This window comes from Anopheles coustani, chromosome 2 (assembly GCF_943734705.1).
Source record: "Anopheles coustani chromosome 2, idAnoCousDA_361_x.2, whole genome shotgun sequence".
NCBI lineage: Eukaryota > Metazoa > Arthropoda > Insecta > Diptera > Culicidae > Anopheles > Anopheles coustani.
Window position 1 is genome coordinate 62156809 of NC_071289.1, and position 22117 is coordinate 62178925.

A 22117-nucleotide genomic window follows, 5' to 3' on the forward strand; every position below is an offset into this window, starting at 1 on the left:
TCGTGTTCTACTGGATACCGAAGTGAGTACAGGAGGAGGAGGAGGAGGATGAGGAGAGTGCAGCAGCACGTCATCAGTACGGGTGGTGACGTTTTTGGCAATCAAAATTCCTAACCACACACAACACACATGCCCCATCTCCTCTCTCCCTCGTATACGTTTCCTCCCCTAGCTTTATGCGCGACCGCAAACCGTACGATCTGCGCCGGCTGCTGGTGGCGTACAACGTATTCCAGGTGGTGGTCTGCTACTGCCTGATCCGGCAGCACGTCCGCCACGGCTGGACGTTCCGCTACATGTACACGTGCGAGCTGGCCGACTACTCGAACGGCAAGGACGCGATCGGGTTCCTGCACGGTTCCTACCTCAACTACCTGGTGAAGACGGCCGAGCTGAGCGAGACGGTGATGTTTGCGCTCCGGAAGAAGCGTAGCCAGATCTCCTTCCTGCACGTCTACCACCATGTGTTCACCTATGTGCTGGCCTGGATTTTTGCCAAATATGTCGGAGGTACGTGAAATTCTACCCCTCTGGTGCCTTTACCTTCCGCTACTAACAACCGCCCGGGACGATTTGCCTTTTCGTGTCCTTCGTCTATCGCTTTGATTCTCCACAGGAAGCATGCTGACCTACACGATCATCGTCAACTCGATGGTGCACATGTGCATGTACTCCTACTATCTGCTCGCCGTCATCCCCGACTACGTGCCGTTCCGGCTGAACAAGCTGAAGCGCTACATCACCTCGATCCAAATTGTAAGTACCAGCGGAGGGATGAGACCAGACTGCAAGGGAATTTACAACAAATGACGTACTTCGTTCAATCCACCCCTCATTCCCAAAAATCAATAGCATTGAGTCCCCCAAATTTATGATTGAAAAATATTCGTTAAAATGTATTCAGCTCTCATATTGTGTTGCTAAAAATTGGATAAACATGCAACATCCACGACACGTCAACTTCACATGTTTTATATACCATGCACATTTTGTGTGAACCTCCTTCGCCCTAATCTCCCCAGATCCAACTGGTAAGCATCCTGGTGAACATCCTCTTCGCCGCCCGTAGCAGCTGCGCCATCCCCCGCACCCACATTCTGCTCTACCTGCCCTACATGGTCGTGCTGATATCGATGTTCGTCAACTTCTACCTCAAGACGTACAGCGGGCTCAGTAAAACGCTCGGCGTCTGCTACATGGACGGTGGTAGCACCACAACCGCGGCCATCACCAAACCGCTCGCGAACGAAAGGAAAACACAATAAGCGCCAATGCGCCATAACATTGCGGGGAAAATGGCGATCTTCGAACGTTCTGGGCGATTGAGGTGATCAGAAAAAGGGAATTCAATTCCAACGTGGTACAACAATTCGAAAGAGAAACAGTAAAAGTTTAGAGAAAAAAAACTAAGTAGAAAGAGGGGGGGAGGGGGACGAAGTAGCAATCCGGAAGCATTACACAAACCGAACACGCAGTGATTAGGAAAAACTAAGTTCAGCGGGCGTACGCGGGGGAAGGAAAATTGAACCAGGTTTGAGGGTTAAGTGAACCTGGGCGAAGGGGAAACGGAAGTCCGTAGGGTTGCGACCGGATCCACCCCGCGCCGATCCCATACCTACGCGCCATCCATTTGCAGCGATAAGCAGATGCAAAATAATTGCCATACACACCACACACCGCCGATGCCGACTGGAGATAGCAATTCGCGAGCTCGCTGTGTGTGTGTGTGTGTATGGAGGGTGGGTGATTGTTTTTGTGATCAAAAGCTGACCAACATTTGTTATTTATCACTGCACTTTGATTCATTTGACGCTGAGCAGCTGGATAGCATAAGCGGTGCGATATTGAAGGGTACAACTTGGGCGAGAACGAAAGTGCCCCGAACAAACTGCAATCGTAGCAATGTACAATAAACGATTATTATAGAATTCCTGCGGGTGGAATTGTGGCTAAGAAATAAATTATCTTGTTAATCTGTAAGTGAGAGGGATGGTCAGGGCGGGAAATATAGAGAGAGAGAGCTAGAGAGTGAGAAAAGCAGATAGTACACAAAGCGATGTAAGCCAATGCATGTGATCAATCCTTGACTGTTTATGTCCTTCTTGTAGTGCTAGACTAAGTCACTTATTCTTCCGAATAAATAAATTACGATCATCGTCTGATACGATCATCAGAATCAATATTTAATTCAATGCTACAAAATTCAATTAAAAAGGTATGCTTTACACGTACATTAAAACTATACTACCGTATATTGTTCATTATTTTCCGCTCCATAGCTCGTTGCGTTGAATTCGCCGTTTTTGACAGCACCGAAAAATGTTTGCCTTGGACCTTATCATGCTAGACCAAGGCGATAGTCTGCAGCTGACTTTGAAACTGTAAACCCCTATTTTAAAGGTTAACCAGGTAATTTCCAATAAATGAACGCTTGTGATTTGCGCTCAATTCGCGACTATTTAGCCCATCGTTTTTCGAATGGGGAAAAAAAAGTCGATGCGCGATGTTGCCCAGAACATTCACCGACGTGAGAGCAAGAGACCAAGGCAAGTTTGTTTTTACTTTTGTGAACAGGCCGAAAAGTATTGCCTTGGGCTTCTCTCGGCGATATGCTGTATCGGCGTGGCCTTGGCGATATTCTGTCGCGACTTTAAAATTCTAGATTACTTCGTCCGATGCATTGCGAATACCATGGAAGTTTAAGAACAGTGTGGTCGAATGCATTCACAAACGGCGGGGGAAGACTACAGCAGGTTTATAAGCAAGTTAGCTTCGTTATTGTTCAGTACTGACAAAGGGAGACATGGCTTCAGTTCCTGGTTCTTAACCCCTTAGAGATCTACATCTCCAGGTAACCTTGAGAAGGCCCAGGAAGCTGGATTCAATTGCCGAACTGGTGTAAGAAGATCTGACAAGACTAGACCAGAAAAACAACATTCGAAAACCTTTTTAAAAACGTAAAAACAAACTTGCCTTGGTCTCTCGCTCGTAGGTGAATGCCCCCGACCACATCGATATCCTAAAACTTCCCTGCAGTTGGACGAAACATGCGGGATTGAGTTTTGCAGTCACGATCACTGGATCACTGGATTTTCCAGCAATTTACTGGATCAAAGAATAGGTTTTCTTAATTTTCAAAATTAGTAAATACAGTGTAATTCAGCATTTTCTAGTTCAGACTCTTGTCTTCTTTCCTACGCCTTTGGTAAATATTTCACCATTATCCCAAAGTTCGTATCAGTTTTTCGATGTATCTCAAATCGAATCTGATAGCAATTGAACTTGCTACGAAAATGGTAATTTAAAAAAAAACCCCTAAACTAAACGAAAGCGAAAACTGACCCAAAATGTATGTATCGCTAATGAATATTCATTCAAAACGCGTGGCACAAAGTTGCGCCTAAAATCAGCGTGTTTCGGTTCCGCAACTGATAGGGAAAGTATGTAATGTTTGCATAAAACATTCGATTCCGATTTTAATTCCTATTCTCTAGAAGCACCTTTTTGCCGGCAGCGCCAGTTCGCACAGAATATGGGGACTTTTAACATTTGGCCGTGAATGAATAAAACATAAATAGGCAACAGAGTTGGATTTGTTCTTTTGGCGATGTGTGATAACTATTTTTAACCTAACCAGACAGGACACAACTGTTTAGTGATCTGTGCAAAAACTTTACCTTGCGTCTACAGCATACTCGAGGTAGATAAACAAATTAGCTGGAAGGTCCTTGGAATGTATTAGAAAAACGAGACGTGACGAAATTAGCTTACGTTTATGCGCAGGCTAAATGTATCCCAGCAGCATCATTCTACGCGTTACTGTAAGGTCGTCTCGCCGCCACGTGTTAAAGAAAACTTTATTATAGCGAACATCATTCAGTTCAAGTAATTCCATTTCATGTTGTTGTTCCTGAGCTATGCGATGTGGTAAACTGTCCTCGAGAAGCTAGTGGACTAGCTGGAAGCAAACAACTAGTTAGAAGTTCAAGTATAATGAAATGGGGGAAAACCCTAGGCCCCACAAAAAAAGCACTGACTTATTTTATAAGCATCATACATTATTTAATCTCCGAACACTAATCTGAGGCGAACGCCTTTATTGGAGTCGCTCCGAGTTGGTAAGGTTATGTGAAGCAATAGGTAATTTTGAGCGAAACTCATTAATTTTTCGCAGTCCAGCCAAAACAAAATTACCCAAATTTTCCAAGGAAAAAGCTCTAAAACGGGAATAAAAACCAAGATTTTAATGCGCATTCTTTTTCTACGCGTTAGTAAAAATTCCGAGGACCACGAGACTTAAAGTTTTAACTGTTCTCTAATTCTCTATCTATCGGTAAAAACCGATGTTGACCATTGCTGGAAATTCTAATTAATTCTTTTTCTAAGTCCAAATGAAAATTCATTTTGCAAAAAGCAAGTTTTTGAATATTGAATAGTGAAATGTCGGACTAGTAATCATTTAAGGAAGCATAATAAGTACAACCTTTCGTTGTTCTAGTTTGGACACTATCAAATTTTACAAGTTTAAAGGCTTACGTGTTAACCATAAAGCGCATTCTGTCCAACGTGGCGTATTATCCTCGGATGAGAATGTTTTAATCCTTGCCACCTTTTTATTATTCGTTAATTATATAACGGAGCAATGGTACTTGATGAATGTCTGCTTGATTGCAATATCACATTTCAACATTTGTTATAGCTAACATTATCGCGAAGAAATCATATCTGATTTCCGACTACATTTGCTGTAACTTGTTTTCTATGTTAAATTTTAATACAATACAATACGTCGTGAAATGTCCATTGGTCGGTAATATACTTATTCTTTCGCTATCATTATTTGAAAATTGCATAATTGAACTAAAATTATGCCATTGCATCTTGCCCCACTTTCCCCTACTAATGAGATAATGAAAAAAAAAATTGTACAGTGTTTCTAAAACAGTGGAGAAGTTCTTAGCTGTTTTTTTTTGTATTTGTTTGTGCCCTTTTAAGTGTGGACCCATGACCCTGGCCCAGCACGCTTATGACACTTGCGAGTGGGGGGGAAATAGTAAATCACTGCATACATTGAAACGGACAGCCCTGGCGGAGTTGACCGATGAATCTAATGTAGGGACAAGCGGTTCGGTTTGCGTCATATAAACGGTTGCGCACTTCTCGTACTGCTAAAGGAAGTTCCTCGCCGCGGAAAGCACTGCCCCACGAACTCATCGCAAACCGGGGACCCGAGAAGTTCCTGGCCAGCGTTCGATTGACGTGCGTTGGCGCCCTAATATGCAGGATATACCTAATGGCCGTTTTAATTACTGCAGCTCGGGTGTGCTTTCGCCTCAATACGCGCATTTGTCTTCGCGCAATGGTTCACCACTAACAGCCGATGCGCACTCTCTCTCCCCCCCGCAAGACATTGCGCCATTCTGACGCCAATACGTAGCGTGCGCAAATCGTACGGATTCGTTTCGCTCGAATCAGGGCGCAACACGGAAAGTTTTCCCCAAAACACCAAGCCTGGAGGAAGAGCGAAATCTGTAACCCGACCGCCTCTGGGATTGCATAAGGCGCAGCATCAGCCATCAATGGCAGCGCTCGTCTTGACCACTTCTGGGGGGTGGTGCGACTCCCACAGAACAAAGCCACTCAAACCGTTTATGCAAACACCTCCGGGGATGGACCCGAGGGATGCTGGTGGATTAAATGATTCCCGGGCGTCATATTTACGTCTCGTCTCGGCAACACGTGGTATCCTAGATTCCGGCGCCCTTCCCTTTTGTTGATCCTGGGGCGCGGCGGTGTTTACGCCTGGGTCTGGGCATATTTTTTCGGCGAAGCGTCCACATCCATCCATCCGAAGGGGGCCAGTTATTTAATGTTTGTCTCTTGACCAATTATTGACCGACTAAACGGCTCGGCGCAAAAGTGCGTTTCAAATTCAGCACTTCAGCCGAACCCGCCGAAGATGGCGATCGAAACGGGGAAAAGGTGAAGTAAAAAACTAAAAGTGAAAGAAAACACGCCCTGGAGAAGTAACAAAAATGTATGCACGAACCAACAACAACAGCAACAACAACGCGTGCACACCATTATCGAATCGGTAAGAAAAATCGGTCTCACCAAAATCGAGCACTGGGATAACGCCGCCGAATGCCGCTCCCCGCACCGGCATGAGGTAATGCCGCCGGCCGGTCGGGCGCGTTACAGCGTTTTCCATCCATACTGTAGTGTTGATTTGGATTCCACAGTTATTCACCGATAAATCCACAGCGCCAGTTAATCCTACGTAAAATAACGTTATTCTGAGAAATATCACTCTCAGCAGGATGGAAAAATAATTGTACTTTCGTTTAGCTAAAACATTATAATTTTAAAGTTTTTACTTTCATGTCATGCAAACGGAAAATGTTAGATTTTTGTGGTCTGTGGTTTCTTCGAGTGGGCTATCATAGAAACAGAAACGTTTTTTGAAACAAGCTTCATAATGTTCAAAAGAACAATAGAAAAACCTGTTCATCTGTTAGTTGCAATATGTTTAATTCCTTATATTGTGTCATAAGTCCAAATCTAATTTTCTTGGAATTCAAATCAACGAAAATATTTTTTTATCAATCATTCTCAATAATAATAGGAGAGAGATAATAATATCTCAATAGGAGTCGTGCGATATAACCTGGAATGTTGTAGAAGTAAACCTTAAGAACAACACAAACGATCATTAAAAACACTAAACCGAACAGTAAAAATACTCTTCCGGCAAAACAAGAAACTGTTTAAGAAATGTAAATCATTTAATCCTATTGCGAAAAATATACATAAGATCAAGAACGCCTGATGGATTCCCATTACAAAGAATTACTTTGAAATATATTCGATCATCGATCAACAACTGTGTTCGACGATCACGCTGAACGCACCCAAAAATATTCCTTTGACAAATCTGAAACTGGTTGGTTGCTATTTGTTCACATTTTGCTGGAAAAATCACCCAGCTGGGCAACACTGTAATGGATTTTTCGAAAACTTGCAGCACCGAATCCATCGACCGGGCCGCGCTAGCGCCGATCTTCACACGTCGACAATGGGCGGCCGGTTTTTCCGCATTTACCCCGCGTTGGATTATGATTTTCGGCCGACCATGCTTTCCCACCCCAGCCTTCCACAGCAAATGTTTCTGGTCCGAACCCCCAGGCCTCCGATGTGCTAGATTTGGTTTAACCTACGGATGCGAGACGCTGTCAAAATCATCAAATTAAAACCCAACACCGTATCACTACGTGAAGGGTGGAGGAACGTGGGGAATCCACTCAGTCCCCTTTTTTATCCCCAGCTAGTTACAGCTCCGGTGGAGTAAAAAGAAATGCCGAAGAAACGTGTAACGAAAACGAAAGTAAGTCAAACTTTGTGCAAAATTACACAACGATTCCGATTCGCGTTAATCTTGAAACGAATAAATGAAAGAAAAAAGATAATGGGTGGTTCAGAAAAAAAAATCGAAGAGGTCTCAAATAACCGACTAATAGACCACTATTATAGAAACGGCCAGCGTAATAGGCACGCGACCGTGGAAACCTACCGCCGCCCCGCGATCACAGGCGATGGATCGTCTTGTGGTGGACGTTAGCCAAAAAGTAGCCAACTGTCAAAATGTGGTTGCCTTTTTTGATCATCTCCGCCCCGTTTAGGATGGCCCGCAGGTTAAAAACTAATCAAACTCGCATCAAGTGAATCGTTTCGCATGCAATGCGAAGGTACTTGGACGAAAGGACGCACTTACAATGTGCATACTTTTAAATTGAGGCCAAACAGCAGTTCGTGGGAATAATCGAGCGGGCTGAAGAAGAAACATAAATTACTTTCCTTGCTGATAGAAAATTAAATTGTCCTACTCGATAGCAGCAAACACCCATTTTTGAATGGTTAGTTGATAGATACCGCGGACAAAGCCTCCGTTGGCACATTGTTTGCAAAGAAAGTACATCATCGAATCAAATGGAAAAGGGAAAAGCTGAAAAGCACAGGAACGGGACCGATCGCGAGCTTTGCGAAAGATGTAAAATCCCTGGGTTTGAGAGAGGAGATGACGGATTTCGCGCAGGAACTAATTGTGAGCTCGAACCGGACGGTTGCCGAACAAAAGAGCATATTCTGCTGTTTTGAAGCCGATGAAAGTTAAAGCATTTATGTGTATGAGGGAGAAGGAGAAAGGGAGAGAGAGAGAGAAGGAGAGTGTGTAGACTTTCTCCCGTGGATGTCATCATGGATGCACTTCGCAGGGCGCCGAATGCACTTGAACCCTTCAAGTGAAGACATTTGTGGTTGTAAAACACAGCAAGTAAAGACAAATACAGTACAGATACCAAAGAAAGGGCACTCGGGCGCATTTCACTTTCTTCCCCACCCGCCATATACCGAATACCGTATTGTTGGTTATCGGATGCATTAATTGTTTGAAAATAATTTATGAAAAGCGATAAAATGCGTTAGCACAGGTGCGACGCTATAACAAACGGTTGTAACGAAACGGAGGTAGTAAAGCAAAGCTGGACAGCTGGGGCTCTGTCGTGAACTGGAGCCGAACCGGATGATCCTACCGAGACGGTTGCACGACAGAACAGGACCGCGTGACGCGTGAAGGAAAGTGAAACAGAGTTTGCGTGGGGTGTGCCGTGGTGCTGGTGGCCCGTGACCGTGGGGGAGGAGGGTGGGGGAGTGGGCGAGTGTTACAAGGCGTCTGAGGCTGGGAAATGGCCTTGCCAAAACTGCCACCGGTGACGCCGCCGACGACAATTTATGCTGCGTTGTTGTTACCTGATTAAAACGCTAAAGATCGCGTCACAAAAGACGCGAAACGAAAGCGAACGAAAGGTGGTTGGTGGGATGGGGTGGGGTATGAGGAAAACAAAACCACTTCAGACCCAAAAAATGGGAAAAAAACACCACAACCACACCAGCATCTCAAGTGACTTCGAACGAACGCGTTACGTCTAGTTACGGAACCGCGTTTCTTATTTTCGCCTTTTCGTGATGCACACCCGGCCGGGCTCGAACCGTCCCCCTGGCGATCTGGCCCCTGGCCCTGGCCTGGTAGGGCGGCCTCACGGTACGCGGCGGTAAATGAGATTGCTTGTCTTGTGTACACCGAGGGCTGTCCGTTGTAGGAGAAGATGAATCCCAAGCAATGGGATGTTTTTGTCGCTACAGCGAAAACAAAAAACCAGCACAACTGACCATAGGCTTTTGTATGAAATATTTGTTACAAGAAGAAGAGGAGGGCTGGAGGCCGGGTTGGGCGGGGGTACGGATTGGTTTTTAGTTTGGCTCGGTTTTCCCACACGCCAACGCGTGATTGGCACCATCGGGTTGTTTGTGTCGCCAAGGACGCGTGCGGCCTTAAAATACCCTCGTTAACTAGCAAAAATAACTAAACATCTTTGGTTTAATGTAGCGTAGAGCTAGGAAAAACTACTATGACATTCAATCTCTTCCATTAATACACATGATTAAATAGCAAACAAAAAAATCCAACTACCTACACCAAAAAAGAATCGCGCATTACTTGTAGGTAAACGAAATTCAACTGTTCGCACGATTAAATTGCTTCATTAAATGTAGTTGGGTATTACTTTTTTTTAGATCTTATCTAGGGATTGTTTCCATGTATGGCCGTGTCAATGTTTCTTTTGTTTATAGGTTTACAGAGGCCAGTGCAAAAAGTACTATTAAACTGATCGCCAAATAATCCACGTTTCTTACAAGATTTTTTTTAAAACGATGATCTCGGGAGCATAAACGAAGTGTAATCGCTAGTGCAATCGAAAATTACGCCCGTGTATCATTGATATTCGGGCCGAACGTAATCTGTACTTTGATAATGTGTCACATCCTTTGTGGTCGGCGTTTTATAAGCAACATTGTGTAAAAGTTATACCATATTTTTTCGAAGGTACGGCTATTATTTAGTAGTTTATTGTTGAAAAATACATACAATTATAGGGTATGAAAGCCAACATTCTTTTTGACAGATAGAACAGCGTAATTGCACGATTACACTAGCGATTACGCTTCGTTTCCCGTACCCTTCAGCCAGAAAAGCAAACCAGTCCGGTTTTTAACGAAGTATCAGATCAAGTCGTTTTCCGGTTTCTCTTGCTTCCTGTAAGACGACGTTCGAGAAAAAAATCTATGGTATTGATTCTCTTCCATTGCTACATATGCTTGATTTAGGAGCAAAACATCAACTACCTGTACCGTAAAAGATTTCCAATCAACTTTTAGATTTTACGTGGTGAAATTGAAGGCTGAACTGACATGAAACCGTTTTTACGAATATTAGTTGGTACACTAAAGAGACACACAGAGTTGGATAATGGTTGGTTTTGGTTTTGGTGTGACAGGAAACCTTTTATTTTCAAGGGTTCTATTTACAGACTGTTCTCTAGTATGTGTATAGTATCAATTGTTTATGAGCCTTTTAGCAGGATCTATTAAACTGTCCAAAACATTGATTCTTCTTTCTTACCGGGATTTTTGAAACGAGTTTTTAATGATGAGGATAAAAAGGAGGTTAAATTGTCAGACAGGAAGGCAGACTGGGACCTCTGGATACAGTATTTCTTCCAACAAAGCCTTATTTTAAGAATTCGTACAGTAAATTTGTTTTCCGGTTTCTCTTGCGTTGTTCAAGGCGACGTCTATAAGATCAGGAAATAAAACATAGCGTGGGCTAGAATTATAGCCTACGAATAACTAGGCATGTTTGGTTCAATTGGAAGTTTATAGCAAAGAAAAAAAAACTTGTTAAACTGGAATTTGGTTCCGGCATTATTTTAAACTCTCTCTTGCAGTCAATTGTTCAAACAGTTAAGTTAACAGTTCAGAAAGAACTATCAAAACTGTCCCACATATGATCTACGTTTCTTACGGAAATGTTTAAAGCTTTCGAAGAACCATAGCTAATGAAGATGAAACGGTTGTTGAAAGATGAAAATTGTAAGACAGCGAGGCAGACTGCGGCCAATGGATGCAGCGTGTTGCATAACCATTTTTTTAGAACTGTGGTAACTAGTCTTTTTTGCTTTTTTTTCATACACGGCGACATGTATAAGGCCAGGAAATAAAATAGTCAACATTAGTCATTAGTTTACAAGAATCATTAACCATTTTCAAAATTGTTCCAGTAGAATAATGCTAGCTTTACAAGTGACAAGTTTACTTTACTTCACACAAGAACGCAATTAGTTCTTGTATTTTGTTTTACCTAACAAAACAAATTTAAAATGGTTCCAAAGAATGTGTCCAATGAAGTAAGACAACCAAATTTTAAAAAATATAAATTTATTAATCACGTCGCCCCTGTGTAATCTGCAACCCCTCTCGCCACCCCCCCCCCCCCCCCCCCCCTCCCTTCCTAGCCCGTGTTCACATCTAACGTTTCATTGCTTTGGAGTTTTTGCCGTTCCACTTACTTCTTACTAAATTTGTTATGTACTATTCTTACACCTGCGACCCTGCTTTCACTTAACAGAAAAGAGGATAATTGATTTAATTTATTGTCACATTCATGTTTTAAATCTGCTTGTAACATATTTTAATCGCAGCTTCCCAGCAAGGAAGTAACGATGATACCACTATCCAGAAAGCTTGTCTTGTATAAATCAACCGATTCTGCGTGTGACCCCTGATGCATAGCAGCAAAGTCGTAATAAAGGAGGATTGGCCGGTAAAAACGTTAACATAACTTCACGAAGAAACCAAATAAGCCAAAGAACGTCTGTAGAAAGCCAGAACTTTTCCCCCGGGTGTACGTGACTTCGAACACGTTCAGTCAAGCGGGTCGGCGGTGATCAACCGTCGGCAAAATTGCCAAACCTATACCTACGATACCGGTTTTGCGGAAGCATTTGGTGGTCGTTAGCAGATAATGGTTTCGCACTGATTCGGTTAGAGATGAGTCCACGGGAAAGGATATAAACACTAATAATACCGGTGGGTACATTTGACGAAATGTCCGTCGTTTTTTGAGTTGCTCCGTACATGACATATCAAGAGGGATTTTTTTAAAGGAAAATTAGTTTCGTCAAATTGACACATACGGTTTAATAAGATAAACTATGTCCGGTTACAATAATGCAGAGATTTTTAACAAAAACATGCAAAATGTGGAAACAAATTGACCATCGTAGCAATCCACCAAAAATAGATCAACATCTTTGTAAATTTGAAGCACCGGTATAACACATGTCAATGACCTGAGTGATCATCGCTGGTTTTCTATAAACCTACGGATTCACTACCCTGGAGTAATCATAGAAAACCGGCCAAGATCTCGTTCTAGATCTAGAAAAAGGCCAGGATGTCGATCGGGCACAGGTGTGTGCTGTTGCCGGGTTCAGTTTGCCAGAATCGAGAACAAATATAACTTCGCAAAAACTAAACCATTACCTAAGGCAGAATGACCGGTGATGAACGAAAAAGCTTAAGGATCTTTTGATGGTGATTTTAGCATATCTAGCATAAATTACCAAAAATAACTTTAACGTGGGTCCAAAAGTCCATATCTCGAAACGAAAGGAAGGCAAAGTGGATCACAAAATTATTACCATAAAAATGTCTTCCCCTTAGAAACAATCGTTTTACGGACTTGTCATATCGGAGTGAGAATTTTACCAACATTTTTTTTTACCTAGAAAACACTACACTACTAATTAAATCAGTTAAGTGTGAGTAAGTAATCGTTTATCTCATCTTAATTCTCTCCATTCGCTTCCGGAACCTGGTAAATGCAGTTTTGGATACAACCCCACGATCAGCGAAGGTGCATCAGGTTACGTCCGGGCTGATTTTGATCGCAGTTCAAAAATTCGATCTCTTTGTTACTGAAGCGCTCATTTTACATCGAATTAGTCAGTAAATCTTAACCGATAGAGATCGTATTGAGGCACCGTAGCAAAACGGCAGTCGAAAAAATACGCTCCACGAGATGATTCTCACTCTTCATTGCATTCATCCGATGAGATCGAGTTTCGGCAAAATAAAAATAACTCGCTGCGTATATTGCTATGATAGATTTTAGGACTCTCAACGTACTGAAAGGCAATAATTCTCTAAATAATTTTATATTCTATCCTTGTATAAGTTGTCTCAGTAGCGTAGGCGAATTAGGTTATATTTTGTTTGAAGGTAATAAAGTTATGGTCAAGAGAAAAAACAGATAAAAATCGTATAGGGAAAATTACTAAGATGGATAATAAGCGATAAACGAAAAGAATCAACAGACTTGGCAATCAATAAGATTCTCGGAATCTGCGAATCCGCTTCAAATACTTGATAAAAAGATCCCGAGGGATCCTACCCCCCAATCCAAAAATGTACAGATTTATCTCCTAAGAGATTTGAACTGAGATCCTGAGATCCTGGATGTATAACCCAATTCAGGTTCCCGGATCCAGAGAATCTAGTACTTCCATCCTAGAACCCTCTACGGATCCAAGTTTCGAACACAAAATGTTAATTATTTTCATCAATATGGGAGAGACAAAATTATAGGGAAGATAATCGAAATACGCAAAGAACGGAATAGAGCATGTGGAATATTTTCCTCTTAATATTACGTAGTATCAACGTTAATTTGTATAAAACTACAAGCACATAGGTGAAGCACATAGTTTTTCATTGTTTTCATTGCGACTCATTGAAGTGCATTTCATCGTAACGACGTGATGTGTGGGACAAATTGAGATGGCATTGAGGCACCGTGGAAAAACGATAATCGGAAAATGACGGTCAACGAGACGATGCTCGATACAACACTGGCGGATGGGAACTAACCACCCGCTACGATCGAGATCAGCCTAAATGCATTCGATACGCACATGAAGCACCTGAAGGTTCAAAGTTACGGTCAAGGATAAACTAGAAGCAACTACCGTGAGAGGAGGGAAGTACTTCGTTCCAGAAAGATGTTTAAGATTGGTAGAAACTTGTTTGTAAAGCTCTACCTCTGAAGGTATTGGAACAAACGTTACGACGTTTGCAAATTTCCAAAAATCAAAACACCTGCGAAAATTTTTAAAAGAACTTTTGACAAATTCATTCCATTTCAAACGGAAAACGCAACGAACGCACTGTTTCATATCGTTTCCCAATCAATGAATTCGCCTCGTGCCGCGATGTCAATGCCTTGCCGATAGGTCGCTATCATCGTAGTTCCCCCCGTGTTCGTGAACTCAACAAACACACAGTCCCCGGGTGGTTATATAGTTTTGTTTGTCCTTCTCGAGCTTTTCTGCGGCCAAATTTCTCCGCCCTGTTCCGGCGGTGCAAGGTGCATGGAAGACAAGTGAAAATAGGTCGACCGAAGGTGAAAAGCGCAATGCGTTTCTCCCATTCCCGTCCGCGAGCACGAGGCCGAACGATGTGTGGGTTGTGGGAGGTGCGGTGACCAAAGGGCAAAACCCTTCCACATCCGTAAAGCAGGATGGCAACGCAACTGATTCGGTCCCGACCCCCGGCGAAAGTGAAATGATGCAGCGATCTACGCCAGATATGTTCACCAGACTATGGTGAGTCGTCCGTTCCGCCGGGATAGCTGCGAGTGCAGAATCCTTCCTTCGCGTCCATCTCGTCGACCGAACCGTCCGCGCCGTGACGAAGAAAAACTGTTGCGCGATACACTTCGCTGTGGCCTTCGACGAAGAAAAAAAAAACACATCATCATCCCAGGCCGCGGTACGCGTGGATCGTACAACACGGCGCTGCTCGCGATCGCCACACAACACCCCATCGCGAAACACTCGCGCGCGCTCGAATCTAGCTTTCCAGGCCATCGGCAAGCCGGGGCGCTCGCAGTTTACAGCTGAAACGTGTCGCGTGTGGACGCGCACTCGCCTGAACAAACCCGCCTGGGAAAACGTGGATCCGCGCCACCATCACCACCCGTTCGACCACCCGATCGAAAGACTTCAATCTTCCGACTGCTGCTGCATATCCTCCCACTTCCCGAAGGGTCGAAGTTTGTGCTTGTGTTTGTGTGTGGGTGTGTGTGTGTGAGGGTGTCCGTGTTTGTGTGTATGCACACGAACGAGTGCATGTGTGGTTCCAGAGGGGTGTTTGCTAGCCGGGAAGGCAGAAATCACGCTCGACACAGCGGCAAGCGACGAACCCCCGTACGCATTTTGCGGAAGCCCTATCGAGCGAGTAGCGAATAATTAAAGCCGTGTTTTTCGGTCGCAACCGAACCCAACGCGCACAGTTCGGCCGCGTTGGGCTAGATTTTGAGTCCCTTCCGCAAAGGTCCCGGTAATTTTGGGGACAGCACACCAAACCAGCGGGTCGGTAAACCGCGATCGACGGACGTGATCGGAAAAGTGGCACGGTGTGTTGAATACGAAACGGAACGCACCACAACCTAAGTGACCATCGATTCGAACCGACGCTTCCTTCCTTCCGTTCCGCTCGGTGATACGCCAACGAGCTAGCGATCGGCGTCTGTGATAGAACTTTAACGGGTTGAACCTAAAATACTCGAGTACGATACCGGCAAGCGTTCGGTAGGCACCACATTTGGGGGTTTGTGGTTTTGCTCGTGACACACGCACCAACCCACACATACACGCCTATTCCACGTTCCTAAACGGTAGCCCGGTTCCTCCGCACATCACGCCACCCCCTGCCAGGATGGATTTTCTTCAGCAGATGAACCTCACCGACTTCACGATCTACGATCTCTTCAAAGTCAAAGGAGTCGGTAAGTCGGCGAACACACATATTTTCCGTGCTGCACCCAGGGTACCCGGGAGAGATTTCGGTGTGCTACAAAGAAAAAAAGGCAAAAAGATAGTAGTGGCTGATGACACAAACATTAAACCAACTGTTTGACTAACTGTTGTTTCCGAAAACCAACCGCAACACCTACCGGGTGGTGGGCTGGCATTTGATGCGGTGCAGGCAAAAACATTCCTACAGCAACAACCGGTAGAAAGGGGGTAGGGCCCAGTGATAAACATACACCAAACACACACACACACACCGTATACCATCGTTCTACACCGGGGTTTTCCGTTTTGCAGTGTGAACTTTTGCAATATCAGCACCTAGCGCGCCCGTTGCTTCGTAAGGAAACGTTTCACTCGCCCGATCGCAGCCAAAGGTGGCAAAAGAATGTTAAAGAAAGGTGACGAGGGGGGAGGGGCTTGGGGACATCTTTATTTTTCCCTACTGGGAGAAATTAACCAAAAAGCATTTGGATTTCGAAGGTGCACACCAACGGAATGACGACAGGAGATACGCGGGGGGGGGCAAAGAAAAGAAGGATGAGCAAAATTTTCCTTGCACGGGACGTTTCCCCAAAAGAGACCCATCAAGCCACATGCATACCAATCACACTGGTTGGCCGAAGAACGCATTTCTGTCCAGACTATGTCCAATATGTAATAGGCAATTTAATTTTGCCTGTCCAAAACATTCGTCAACCGTCTGCCGATTCGTTTGCGCTATTTAGGGGAGGGTGATCAGAGGCCCCCACGATCAGGAAAGGATTGGAAACTGGAAGACGAATAAGAAGCCTGCACCACCTCTCGCGGTCCACTTGCGTATGCTGCGCATGCGCAAAACCGAGCCGGATAACTTTGGGCGATGGGTGAAAATTTATCATACGAGACAGAACGTCACGTTATCGATTCGTTTTTGTTGCTAAGCTCGATTGGTTTCTGCCTTTTGTTTTATCATATGAAAACGAAATGTATGTCGACGAAATGTATTAGCACTTCAAATTGTCCCTTCTCTTCGCTTTCGGATGGATCTTCTTCGCAGTGTGTGTCTGACATTGGAAACAGCTTTCTAATATATTTGGTCTTTCGACAGATGGCGATACTCATGAACGTGATCGAGAATATAAATTATTGTAATTTTGGAAAAGTCTTTTAAAACCATAACATGTTTATACTTCCATTTGATGAATCAGCTATTACGTATGTTATCGTTTGAATTGATAGGATTCGGAAGCTTTTTTTAACACAAGTTTACCGAATGTTATGAAGAATCAATATCTATTCGCTCTGAAAGGGACAAGGATAATTTGAATAAATGATGTAGAAAAATATAGCTTTCATGTAACTAACATATGGCACCCGTGAGTTTACACCCTTATTAACTACATTTGAAAACTATTATGTGTTAGGATTGAATACTTTATTATGCTTGAGCATAGTTCAAATTGCAAGACATTAATTCAAATCAAAAACCTCGTCAAGCTAATGCATATTTCAGACATACTACGTAACTTGGTTCTCAAGTGCTTGACCTTGAATAAGTATAAGTGCTAACACTTTAGCAACACTTAAATTCAACCAGCAAAAACAAACCTTGAATCCGAACTCTTTCTCACAACGGAACAAAAAGTTTACTGAGTTTTAATTCAGTAACTAAAATTTAACAGTTCGGGGAAAGAAGGATTTAACAGTTCGGGCACAAAAAAAAAGGCTAATTAAATTTCCACTTAAGAGGACACCCGTACTCAAATATACGCAACTGCGATGGTAAATGCAAAGGAATTAGCAAAAAGTAATTGATGGGTCACCTAAAACAAACAACACACAAAAACAACGACGAAAAAACATAATATGCCAAAAAACCCACCAACACACCACAAGCTAATTAATTATTAATGGGTGCACTTGAAGTAGCGCAGGTTTAATTATGCACCTCTGAATATGCAACTTACCAAAGGTGTAAGCTTTTCTTTGGTAAAACCGAACCTCGTTGCTTCCTCGCGAATGTTACTTTCATACGCGTTTCTGCCATGTCATGACCTTTGCCTTCGTTAGTTTGGGTTCTTTGGTAGGCTACTAAAGGTCTCTCTCTCTATCTAGCCGAGAGCAACTCGTTTAAGTATAGAGTAAGTACGCCTAGCTAATTGTTTAATTCTCGCACGATTGACGTCAGTTGATGGTAACGTTAAAAAATCAAATTAGTTTCAACTCCTAAAGCGCTCGCAAGGATCATCAGCGATTAAGTAGGATCAAGGATCAAGCAGTCGTTCGGAATGCAGCATATAAATACTAGCGGTCACGCATGATTCACATGGTTTTGAGGGATTTAAAATTCCATTCGTACCGTACCGAGAAACCCGGCACATGCAAGCACGAGCAGAAGGCACTAAATTTACAAACGATACGCTATTTAATGAGACCTACTCGTCTCTCAGGTCCCTTCGGTTTCGCTTTGAATTTTGCTCGATCGTCAATAATTCGATGCTTCCCACCGAAACTTCACCGATTGGCGACAGATTAGCTTGTGCAGCAGCAGCAGAAGCAGTGGCCGATCATATGATCCGTCTTCCTTTTAAGTGACAACGTTTTCACCCTGCCCCCCGTTCGCGAAATCACACTATTCGGTCTCAGCACTTCATCTTTTCTTTGTTTTGCTTCAAATTTATTCTACCATGCCATACTTGCCGTATTGAAACTCCTCGCCGACGCATGCGTTCCGTATGACGCATTCGCAACACCAACCACTCAACAGAGGAACACATCGATGCCTACCCTTTGATGGCATCGCCCGTGCCGAGCTCCATCGTGATTGCCATATACCTCTACTTCGTCTACAAATATGGACCAAGGTAAGTTTGCACGCGGGATCTTCTTCTCGTCACCACGCGGAAAGCGCTCTGCTCTTTTTTTTTTCACTCTCCGTTTATGATGTACAGAAGAAAAAAAAAAATTCATTCTCACGCAGTGTCGTGGCATGGAGCAACCTGATTAGAATTAAAATGATCCCTTGTGCCATGCGCCTGAAATGCCGCCCCGATAACAAAGGGCCTAAAAGTACGGGGCATAAGATTCAAACGGCTACTAAAATCACATAGTATAAATTAACCACTTTTTGATAACGCTCCCCTCGCAGCTACATGGAGAACCGGAAGCCGTACAACCTGCGATGGATCATTGCGGCCTACAACATCTTCCAGGTGGTGGCGTGCGCCTATCTGGTTCTTAATGTAAGTATCGTCAAAGACAAATACAGGGTGCTTGATGAGTTTTTGCGGTACATTTGAACAAATTGTTTCTCATCTTTAAGTCACAATATTAAGATTCATTTGAAAGCACTGGAATGGTTATTATGTAAGGCAGGGGTTGGGATACATTTTCTAAAAAGAGCCAAATGATTAAAAGGAAACCGAAGGTGCGGGCCGGATACTTTACACGATCATTTAATGTTTTCAAAGTAGTACCATTTGAATGAAGTTTTAACTTTCCAAATAATATAGTTACATAAAAAGTGGCAAAAGATAAAATATTTGAAATTTTATTGTTAAACTTTTTCAAACATTTTCATACTTATTTTCGTTGAATTTTGATTTTTGCCACAACACCTCGTTAAACAATTTGAATCTTTGTTTTTTGGAAGAAAACAAACGAGACATCGTGAACAAATCCGATGAAAATTGAGATGGGCTTTTTGTATAAATCACTAACATTTTCTTACGGGCCGCATAAATTCAGTTGGACTTTGCCGACCCCTGGTGTAAGGCATAAGAAAAAAATAACCAGGGATTACTTGACGAAAACGATGCCGCACTGAGAGAACGATGGGTTGACCATCGTCATTACATTTTGCACCTGCTATTAAAACATAAAGGACATATGAATGAGCAGTTTGAACGAGTTTTTAAATGAAGAGTGCAAGGCTTAAAGTCATTCTCCGTCTTTTAACTACGAAAACTAGTCGTTATCCACGTTAGCGATACAGTTACACCCATCAGGGCATCTTTGAACTTCGGTTCTGTCAGGATTTGTCCTAACGAGCGTAGGGAAAAAAGTACGCAAAGAAATTAATTGGAACGCTTGCTCGAGCAAACCACAAATGCTGTCCTTTTGTCCGTACTGTAGTTTTCTTCAACTGCCTGATTTTGCCCTCACACGTACTAGTTTTTTAAATTCCACCCGGTGTCGATGGCCGACCTCAGGGGGTCATCGATCGGCGACGAATCAGTGGATCGCCGAAGTTCTCCGTTAGGCGTTTACATTATCAATCGTGACAGCCCTTCGTTGGGCTATCTTTTCTGAGCCGAATTGACAGATGGCGTTAGGAACGAAAGTGTTTCTAGCAGGTAACAAATCGGTAACGTTGATTGGGTTAAACGAAACGAAACGTTGCTATTTAAACTGCATTAGAAAATTGCAAGACGATTTGCTATAATTTTTTACACTTAAAAACCAAACCGACTTCCAATATTATAATTTGCTAAAGAAGTTCAAAAACACCCTATTGAGTATTATTGATTTGGCACCAAGATGTAACGATCCCTTGATGGATTTACCGGTGCCCTAGTCAGGGTTAAATCAGGTGAGACGGTCCACGAAAGTCGATCCATCTCAAAACCTCGACGGCTTCGGTTAGAATCCAAACTGATACCGGAGCACCCTCTGTACGAGAGGACTGACTGTCCACGTACTTAAAAAGGGAACCCATAACGGGAAGACATAACCAAGAAGTCGTTACGCCAAGCAGAAGAAGAATCAGGGTTAACAACTATTTTTCGAAATTTAAGGGTACACTCTACTTTTCTTGAGTTTCCAAATAAAATCACTGTAAACCGATGTTTCCAATACTTTCGCCATCGACACAAAATAAAATGATGGTAGTGGACCGATTGCTCGCTTAGTTCGATATAAATGCGATAAAGATGATGTCTAGTAATTTTTAAATATATTGTTTTATACCTAACCTTTCCAGTGCGTCAAATGGTTCAGATTTATGGCAAAAAATCGTCGCGCACCTTGTACAACATATAGTATATATGAAAACTATGTTCAAAATATTGTTCGTGTCCATAAACATGGCAACTGTAACTCATCGCACGCCGCTGTTACTCAAGATCTTGAAGTTAAATAATGTTTACAATTGCAACCCGAAAAAAGTTTCCTTTTCTTGCTCCTTCTGTTGCTGTGTTGTGCCTGATGTAATCAGCTATGACTCACACAGGAGAGATTCCTTCGTAACTTTTCCGTGCAATCTATGAACGTTCATTTTATGCAAATACGCACACACACATTGCGTCATAGCGTTGAACACACCTGAATCCGCTTTGCAAAGTACGAAACAAGCGACGACTCATCTGTACTCCGTCTTCCTTTCGTTCGTTTTGAACCAGTACATTAAGGTAGGATTCGAGTTCAACTTCATCGGAAGATGCACCCCGAAGCTGCCGGTGACCGAGTACGAGCACGGACTGGACGCAGTTTACTATGGCTGGCTTGCGATGTGCCTGCGCATGATCGAGTTCATCGAGACGGTGTTCTTCGTCCTGCGCAAGAAGCAGAACCAAGTGTCGACGCTGCACGTCTACCATCACATCAGCACGTTCCTGATCGTCTGGTGGAGCCTGAAGCTGAGTTTGTGTACGTAATGCATAGCCGCATCTAAAGGCCGTATTATATCATTGTTATTTTTCCCGTTTTCTTTGGAATTGCAGCATACCAAGAGATGTCCATCATGGTGCTGAACTCAATCGTGCACATGATCATGTATTCGTACTACTTCCTGTCGTCGTTCAAGCCCTGCCAGCCGTTCACCAACCGCGTCAAGCCGGCCATCACCATCATTCAGTTGGCGCAGCTGGTCACGATGCTGGTGCACGTCCATGCCGCCCTTCAGCCGTCCTGTGCCGCCAACAAGACAATCTACACCCTGCACGCCGTCAACCTTGTCATTCTTATCAGTCTCTTCACCAACTTCTACATCCAAACGTACGTCCGGAAGGCGCGAAAGCTGAAGCAAAACTAATCACTTTCCCGACCTGAGCTGAGAGCGCGCCTACATTTTGCGGGCGATGGATCACCAGTTCCAGCATGGGAGGCGGCTAGAGAAAGCCTTCGGAAAATTTAGTTTTGGACGTGAGATAGATATGTTAGAAAGTAAGAAAAGGGGTCATAAGGGGGCCAAATCACCTTACAGATAGCGTAGGTTCTTAGGGGAGAGCTGAAGTAAGAAAATACAAACCACCAGGGTCCAGGGATCGTTGTTACGTTGCATGCACGATAACAATTCCTTCCCGTCATACCTTCTCTTGCTAAAATATCAACAAACCACTTGAAACCAACCTTTCGACATTCTTGCCGTA

The 22117-nt window shown here is 43.4% G+C and overlaps 2 protein-coding genes across 2 annotated transcripts in view; one reads left to right on the forward strand and one right to left on the reverse strand.

The window, feature by feature from the left end:
• The window catches only part of LOC131266304 (oxysterol-binding protein-related protein 9), a 50175-nt gene that overhangs the window by 26112 nt on the left and 1946 nt on the right, over positions 1-22117 (reverse strand). The gene's annotated exons all lie outside the window — the stretch shown is intronic.
• On the forward strand, positions 15673-21780 carry LOC131266307 (elongation of very long chain fatty acids protein 1-like). Its single transcript, XM_058268763.1, has 5 exons — positions 15673-15742; positions 18517-18613; positions 18898-18991; positions 21149-21395; positions 21470-21780. Exons 1-5 carry the CDS (start codon positions 15673-15675, stop codon positions 21778-21780), a joined length of 819 nt encoding a protein of 272 aa, XP_058124746.1.